Raw genomic sequence first — 9134 nt, 5'->3', positions numbered from 1 at the left:
CTCCGACTGTACTTTATTTGAAGCTATGCCTTACTAAATCTTTTTTCTTTTTAGAGCTATCACATTTAGTTTTCTTTATTTTTACTTAAATTGTAAGTGCTTAATTAAGCTTTGATAGGAGAAGGCAGACTGTGACGTGCCTTCCTAGGTTTTGCAGTTTCCTGCATGTCATGTGACAACCTTCGCCTCTAGACTTTTGCCTCTAGATTTTTTGCCAAAATTTATAAAAAATAAAGTGCAGTTATGAGTCTAACTTGTTAAGAATTTTTTAGTATACCCTTCTTTAATTGGACTTTTCTTTTTAACCGCTTCTTAATTGACTCTTAAAATTACAGCTTATGGGTAAAAGATTTGAAGGTGAGTGATAGTTTACTTCAATATTGAAATAGTGATATGAGATTTTTAGTCCATTAAACCAACATATTAATTACTTTTGTATTGCGTGGTAGCTTTTACTTTGTTTATTGTGAATCTCATCTACTCAGGTGGGAAGGCACGACTTTAACTCTGTGACTCGGAAATATCCCTCATTATTAATTAAATTTTTTTAGTGTGCATTAATGTGTGCAATTTACCCGATTCATAAATTTTGCATTAAGTCGATTATAGTGATTATTTTTAGGAAATATTACACTAATTCTTCCTAATTATACCCGGGTTTTATTTGTTTCTACCGTTAAATTGGGATAGAGTTGTCGTCTGTATAAATCCGCCCACCCAGTCGTCTGTATAAATCCGCCCACGCAGTCGTCTGTATAAGTCCTCCCACCCAGTCGTCTGTATAAATCTGCCCACCCAGCCGTCTGTATAAATCTGCCCACCCAGTCGTCTGTATAAATCCGCCCACGCAGTCGTCTGTATAAATCCGCCCACGCAGTCGTCTGCATAAATCCTTCGAAAATATATATTACAATCAATTTTACATTTTGTTTTCGAGCTTGCTTTATCTCAGACATAAACCCGGAATTTCCAAGCATATCATCGGTATCGGTATTGAGCATCTGCTCAATGTTATCATTTGCTCAATGTTAGCATTTGCTCATGCAATGTTTGCATCTCTTCAATGTTAGCATCTGCTCAATGTTACATATGCTCAATATGTTAGCATCTGCTCAATGTTAGCATCTGCTCAATCAATGTTAGCATTTGCTCAATGTTAGCATCTGTTCAATTTTAGCATCTGCTCAATATATTAGCATCTGCTCAATATATTAGCATCTGCTCAATATATTAGCATCTGCTCAATATATCAGCATCTGCTCAATATATTNCTATATTAGCATCTGTTCACTATATTAGCATCTGTTCACTATATTAGCATCTGCTCAATAAAGATATCTGTCCAGCAAAGATATGTCACCATTTGCAATGCGACCTACTGAGATTGTCGCCACCGGGGCCGATATTTGGTTTCGTATTGGATATTGAATGCTGATCATTACAAAGGCATTGAATTATTTGAATTTTTAATTGATTTTTTCCAAATTGTAGAAATTTTGGACACGGAATAGCCTTAGATATCAATTGCCCTTACTACTTAGAACATTCGCATTAACGAATCAGAAGTGATAAAGATTGAAAATAACTCAATAAAAACAACCTAAATAGTCGAAACCATTGAAATCATGAAGAATCTGAAATTTAAAGGACATTTCTCTCAAGAAAGGCAAATTTGTAAAGATATTTCTAACTTTCTCGGCACTCTGCCGAGAAAGAGTTTACCATACGCAGTGACGGTATGAGCAACGTTCATGTGTGAAGTCCACGAATATTTTGATAACAGGTAAAAATATGAATTTTGATAATAAGTATGTCTGTAAACTACTGATTATATCGAAAATTGTATCATACAATTTTGTGAAAAAACTTCTGCGATAAAACTAGAGCTTACCTTGAGTCTATTCTGATTTTTGACAGTCCATGTAATTTATAGGGATGTGGGTTTCCTTGCATTATAAACATCATTGTATTAAAGGTTACATGTACTTTGTAAAACGTATTACTTGCTATTGTAAAGAACCGTTTGGCTTGTCTTATAAGGAAGCAACTTTACAAAATAGCCATGACGCTTTGAAGGGCGCCCGACCATGGGCACACGAGTTTTTGTTATAGATATGTTTGGTTGAAATTTTATAACTAATGTTTTTTATTAGAAATTTTGGAGAGTAAATTTTAAAAATCAGAAACTATTTCTGTTTATAATTTTTGCCGAATGATTGAAACTTTGGCATTCAAATGCAACAGCCCTACACTGATAACTTGTGCTGGAATAAATTGTCATCTCTAGAAAATTGACGAAAATTTTAGGTGGGGAACCTAAAATCATTTTCGACTAGTAAAAAACCTGCGGGTATTTTCTCAAGGAATATAGAAGCGAGCACTAGACCTTCCTACATGGATCATTGCCTACCCTGGTAGGAATAACACTCTGAATGAAAAGACAAACTTATTTACTTGGGTGGTGCCGAATTAACTTCACGAATGTTAGCTTGGTGTCTGACCATCGAGAAGTGTTTGTTCGGGCCGCTGCATTCTGCATCGTGTTTTGCATGCCTCCGTTGAATACTTCTGTTTGATGTTTAAATTATTATATTCACTTCAGCATTTGTACAGAGTATAGATTTACTTATCTCGTAAAACTATACCTTGTATCTATTAATTGTCGCATATGTGTGTCCTGTAGTCTCTATGACTGCACAAAAAAATTATTTTTGCATCACTGCATGCATAACGAGTTTGTTCAACCAGGAGCCATTAGGCAACTGCATTAGGTAAACAATTGGAAGACTATATAAGCCTTGACTGGATTCAGGGGTGCGTAGATAGCAACTCGTGGAACCATAAACTCAGTCGTTGGTGGATTTTCATTGGAATCGATATAAACTGTAACGTGATGTGAGTACTTATATTGATATATTGATATATATAGTTACGGTTATATACCCATTTCTAAACACTTCATTTCTTCTTCTACTTACATTGATATATTATAGCCAAGGAGTTACAGTTATATGCTTATTTCTAAAAGTGGTAGTCTGTTTTGTGCTAAATTATAATCCTTTTTGTATTCAGTAATCTGTACCATGAAAAATGCTTCGACAATTACAGCTTCTGTATCTTTTGCATTGCTACCATTGTATTGCATTGTCCAACAGAGCTGTTGCCTACAATTGCTTTACAAAGATGAAATGCGTTCAGCGCATATAATATTCAATCATCAAATGTGTTTTCCGGGAGCAGCCATAGATATACGAATAAAAAGGTTGATTTAGCAGCGTTAATTGTATCTTGCTTCCTAAATCATGTTTTTTAATCTCTACACAAGCGGTAGATTGTAACCTGACGAATACATGTTGTCTGTTGTAATGTTTTCTGTACACATTCTAAGGATAGGCGAAGGTCGTCAAGTGCTTTCTTTTGATTACTTCTTTTGACTAACCAGTGTGTTTCCTTTTAGCGTATTGTGGAAATACTACGGATGAATCATTGTGTTTTGTTGCAGCAAATTTTGTAAATGTTACGGATGAAACAATGTGTTTTGTTGTAGCAAATTTTGTAATGTTACGGATGGAACAATGTGTTTTGATGTAGCAAATTTTGTAATGTTACGGATGAAACAATGTGTTTTGTTGTAGCAAATTTTGTAATGTTACGGATGAAACATTGTGTTTTGTTGTAGCGGATTTTGTAATGTTACGGATGAANGTAGCAGGCGGTCACTCCTCAGGCTCGTTGCAAGGTGGCGGGCAAGGCGGTGGTTTCGCTGGAGCGACGGCGGCGGCGGGTGGCGGGCACGTTCACGGCGGCACTGGCTTCGTGTCGGTTGGCGGGACCGCTGTCGTCGGGCGCTAAATTTTCTTTTAAATTTTTCCTTAAATTTTATTTTCTCTCGCCATCGAATGAATTTTTTTAATTTCTCTCGTGTAACTTCCATTTTCTTCAAACTATCCATCGTAGCTGCGTTGAAAATTATACTAAATTCGCCTGCGTTGTGTTTTTTTTCCATTATATGGTGGGTTTTCCTCTTGTGTCTCAAAGTAGGGTGAACATCAACGAAGCTACGACATTTTTTGGTAGGCAATTGTTCATATCTACTTTCACACAATTGACATCGTTGAAAATTGACTGGATACGTCGCAGTGGCCATAAAATCATTTGGTTTGACGAAACGAAGCAAAAGTTGTGACTGTTAACAAATGTTTATTTCATTAATAGATTTCGAGAACTCTAATGATTTTTTTTATCCACATCTCACACTCAAATTCAGTTTAAGATCGATACGGTTGCTTGGAATAACTTTCTTAAAACGAGTCCCGCATTTCGCGCTCAAAAGTCCCCCCGTCACATTAGAGGGGTGCCGCGAGGTGTCACAACATCTATAGCTCTCCTTTACTTTGTGGAGCGTGTGATACTGACTATAATAACTGAAGCATTATATCGTCAACAGTGTTTTGTGTCAAAGTTTATTGCATCCTGTTCATTTTAAACATTGTGCAGGAACGCGGTGACATCAAAAAGGCTTTTTAACTTAAATTAAACGGGCACCATGCAGACACTGGACACTAATGTGAAGACAACTCCTGGAATAGTTCTCAATATTATCGTTTAAAAAAATATTCCTATTAATGTACAGGGAATTACGTTAAAAAAAACGTTAAATGTGGCTTATTAGAAAGAAATTTGTGCATTGCTGTATGATTTCTTAATAAAAAATTAAGTTTGTCTTACATGAGATATGAAGAAAAGACTTGATAATCTGAAGTTATATTGACAAAATTCAGACTCTCGTCCCAATCGTCGTTGAAGAGGAGATTTGTTAGTTTTTTCATCTAATTTAAACGTAAATGTAAATGAGAGTATTTATCACGTGAAATTGCACGAGTTTGAAACATTGCGCGACGGTGAGAATGAACTCTGAAGACGCATTTCGTTATTACCACAAACGCGAATGCCCCCACTTCAACGGATCGTGGATTCCAACGTAAAATTGTAATATGTCCTAATATATTCAAGGAGGAATTTTCAATGGCTTGTGAAATGTTCTGTTTTCTATCAAACAATGATACGTATCAGCAAATTTTTATTTATTTTTTTTTTATTCTGCATGATAAAACTTTTTGACACCCTTCGCGAAAATCCATCAGAAGTATACGTCTCGTGCTTTTCAAACGGAGTGAAGAATGAGGCATGTTTAACCTCGGCATTCGAAATGAGAGGTGCATTGAAAAAATTTCAAGTCATAGTACAACATTAGAAATTGAAAGCAACGCTCGTCACTGTGAAATCTTTGGCAGTAAAATTTTTTCCGGGACAGAAATCTATGGTTAGTTAATTTTCTTTGAATTTTACATTGATTCGAAAAAGTTTTGGAACTGAAAACGTTTATTCACTTTTTTTACAGTTCATGGCGCTTAGTTGATCGCTCTAACGAGAGTTCTAATTTCTTTTTCTGATTATGTGCTATTTAACATTGTATTCAACCATCCTCCCTACCTATATACTCGAAGCTATAAAATACAACTTCATTTAAATTATTGTTCATCACCCTTTTAAACACAATAAGTACGTTTATCAGCAGCTTAATTAAAGTTCACGCATAGTGATTTTGATAGAACGACAATAAGAAATTTATTTCCACTATTGAGACTTTGTTCAACGAAGTTAGAGTTCAGAATTATTAATCGCGCTTCTCTCATTTAAAGATTTTTTTCTTTCACATTAGTGTTATTTATTACCATTGAACTGTGTTGAATCGTCCCATTAATTCGAAAGTAAATTTCCATTTGTGGTCCTATAGTTTTTTCAACCATTATGTAGAAATCATAATCTGTACCGAAGAGTCCGAATAAGAAATCGCTTGTAGCTCGTAGTTTTGTCGTATCGTTGAACCATTTTATTTCCTATCCATTTGGTTGCCAGCTCAAATAAGTCTGCGGGACGCGCAGCCTGAAATAGAAGGGACCACGGACCACACCCGCTGCAGCCTATAACCTCTCTGCCGTGACCTCTTATACACATCTAGATGTGTATAAGAGACATTGGCGGTGGATCAGGTGGCGGTATTGGCGGTGGATCAGGTGGTGGATCAGGGGGCGGATTTAGCGTAGGCTCAGTAGACGGCGGTCACTCCTCAGGCTCGTTGCAAGGTGGCGGGCAAGGCGGTGGTTTCGCTGGAGCGACGGCGGCGGCGGGTGGCGGGCACGTTCACGGCGGCACTGGCTTCGTGTCGGTTGGCGGGACCGCTGTCGTCGGGCGCTAAATTTTCTTTTAAATTTTTCCTTAAATTTTATTTTCTCTCGCCATAGTAACAGGAAGTCATTAATTCGGTTTTTTCTGTCGCCATCGAATGAATCTTTTTAATTTCTCTCGTGTAGCTTCCATTTTCTTCAAATTGTCCATCGTTTGCTGCGTTGAAAATTATACTAAATTCTCATGTGTTGTGTATTTTATTTTCATTATATGGGGGGTTTTACTCTTTTGTCTCAAGGGAGGGTGAACATCAACGAAGCCATGACATTTTTTGGATGGACAATTGTTCATATCTACTTTCACACAATTGACCGCGTTGAAAATTGACTCGATGCGTCGCAGTGGCCATAAAATCGTTTGGTTTGACGAAACAAAGCAAGTTGTGACTGTTAACAAATGATTAGAATACATTTTGAAAACTCTAATAATTTTTTTTATCCACCACTCACAACTCAAATTCAAGTTACGATCGAGATGGTTACTTGCAATAACTTTCCTAAAACGAGTCCCGCATTTCGCACCCAAAAATTAAAGTCCCCGTCAATATTAGAGGGGTGCCACGTCGGGTCACAGCATATAAAGCTCTCCTTTACATTGTGGACCGTGTGATACTGACTATAATATAACTGTTAGAAAAATTACCGTTAACGGTATAACCAGCCTTTCAGTGTCCGGTCGGCACGTGCAAAGAAACACCATGTCGCCATTTTCATTCTAATTTAACACTAGAAATCCGTAAAATATCTGATGAAAGCGGAGAAACAGTTTATATTCACGTACGGGGCGATCGGCCACTAGAACGCCAGTGGGACCGTTTTTCACCGTTTTTCTAATAGTGTAACTGAAGTATTTTATCGTCAACACAATATCGTCAAATTTCTTACATCCTGTTCAGTGCAAACTTCGCGCCAGGACGCGGTTACATCAAATAGGCTTTTAAAGACAAATTAAATGGACACTGAACACTAGTGTGAAGACAAATTCTGGAATTGTTCTCGGATATAAGTATTAAAATCACTTGGCTGCTTAAGTCGCAAATTTACCAGGAATTTAAAAGTAAAGAAAATAATGAATGTGAATTTTAGGCTACTTATTGTTTGTACCTATGTTCTAGGTTTTGAACTGACGATGGAGCTGGACTCCGAAACGTTTTCTCTTATAAGAAATGGTGAACTTTTTGGCTATTTTCTTCACTTTTAAATTCTGGAATTGTTCTCGATATAATCATTAGAAAATATTCCGATTAATGTGCGGGGAATTACGTGACAAAACTCTAAATATGGCTCATTAGAAAGAAATTTTTGAGCATTACTGTATGATTTATGCATAAAAAATCAAGTTTGTCTTGAAAAAAATATGGAAAAAAGACTTGTAATATATATATGAAATATGGAAAAAGATTTGAAAAACTGAAATTATATTGACAAAATTCAGACTCTCGTCCCAATCGTCGTTTTTAGTTTTTTCATCTAATTTAAACGTAAATGTAAATGAGAGTTTGAATAATGAAATCTTGAGGTATTCGACAAGGTAATTTCTCACCGAACTTGATTATTAACTAACGGAATAATTTATAACAGCAATGAAGTGTTTGGGATGCTGGCAGAGTAATACTTCAGGACCACGACCTACACGATATTGACTTGACTTATATTTTATAAGTCTATAAGCAACTGGAATACTGTGATATAAGTCATGTGATACCCCGTGTCGAATTTCAAATCATTATTTGAAATTTTAGGGCTTTCTTGTGTTGATTTAAAGTGATAAATTAAGATCACATTAAATAAATTGGTATTGATAAACTGATTTCTTGGTTAAAAAGTTTTCGTAGAAAAAGAAAAGTTTTCGTAGCTAAATTTATGCCACTGGAAAAGCATGCAGATTTCTTGAGTTGACGTAAGCATTCCATGCAAAAGCTTTAATGCGTCCATTGGTCCATTTACGTGATATGCGTATATAGTGCACAGACGTCGTTCGCAGGCACCAGGGCCTATACTTTCAAAAAAATTAAGAGATCGTAAGTTCATCAGCCAATCATTGACGGCCTTTCGTGCAAAATCCACCAATCATAGACAAGAAAACAGAAAGTAAGTACTTACGTTCACTTAGCGAGTTTTGAAAGTATGGCCCCAGCTAGGGAACGTAAATAGACGAGGAGAAAAACATTTGCTATTCGTTGTTTGGATCAGTACGCATGTTTTCTTGGGGCAGCCTTGGAGGTACGGAAGTGCAAAGCCCATTGGATCTTGGCTGAAGGAAAAGTTCACTTGTGCAACTTAACCCCACTAGGGAGATGCATAGAAAATGGAAGGATGTATGTGAAATTTATTGAGAAAAAATAAAGTTACTACTGAGTCACACATAAATAGACAATATATGAATAGCACGAGCTCTTGTATATTATTCATTATGGATGACGGAAATAAGCTGCATGAATATAATAACAATCAGAATTTAGTAAGAATATATTCTCTTAGTTCAGCAAAAGGCAGAGGAAAAGTATATAATTATTCCAAGTGAAAAATGATTTCAATCACGAAAGTCGTTTGCTATAAGAAATCCATTGAAGACAGACATTACTATAATTATTTGCCGAAGCGCATGTAGTTATACAATAATCGTTTATAAAGATTACTACGTGCAAACTGAGCTTGTCATGAAATGCGTCTCATTATGCCATGTCCAAGAGCTGAGAGACAAAAAAATAAGACAAAATATTGCACACACGAGGGCAGGATCTCGAACAAATAAGAGTATTTCCTGGGAGCTCGTATAAATAGTCCCTTGTATAATACCTCACGTGGAATAATTCAGCATCAGTTTGTTCTATGTTCCTGCTAGTATTATGGATGTAAATTAGGGAGAATAATGATCGTTTTCGA

The 9134-nt window shown here is 36.3% G+C and overlaps 1 protein-coding gene across 1 annotated transcript; it reads left to right on the top strand.

The window, feature by feature from the left end:
- Positions 1–3699: 3699 nt before the first annotated feature.
- Positions 3700–6259, top strand: LOC108682187 (keratin, type I cytoskeletal 9-like). Its single transcript, XM_018171314.1, has 2 exons — positions 3700–3822; positions 6023–6259. Exons 1-2 carry the CDS (start codon positions 3700–3702, stop codon positions 6257–6259), a joined length of 360 nt encoding a protein of 119 aa, XP_018026803.1.
- The last annotated feature ends 2875 nt before the right edge of the window (positions 6260–9134 follow it).

Source organism: Hyalella azteca, unplaced genomic scaffold (assembly GCF_000764305.2).
Source record: "Hyalella azteca isolate HAZT.00-mixed unplaced genomic scaffold, Hazt_2.0.2 contig13874, whole genome shotgun sequence".
In the NCBI taxonomy this organism is placed as follows: domain Eukaryota; kingdom Metazoa; phylum Arthropoda; class Malacostraca; order Amphipoda; family Hyalellidae; genus Hyalella; species Hyalella azteca.
The sequence above is the reverse complement of the archived record's forward strand: the minus strand, read 5'-3'. Positions and strand labels throughout refer to the sequence as shown.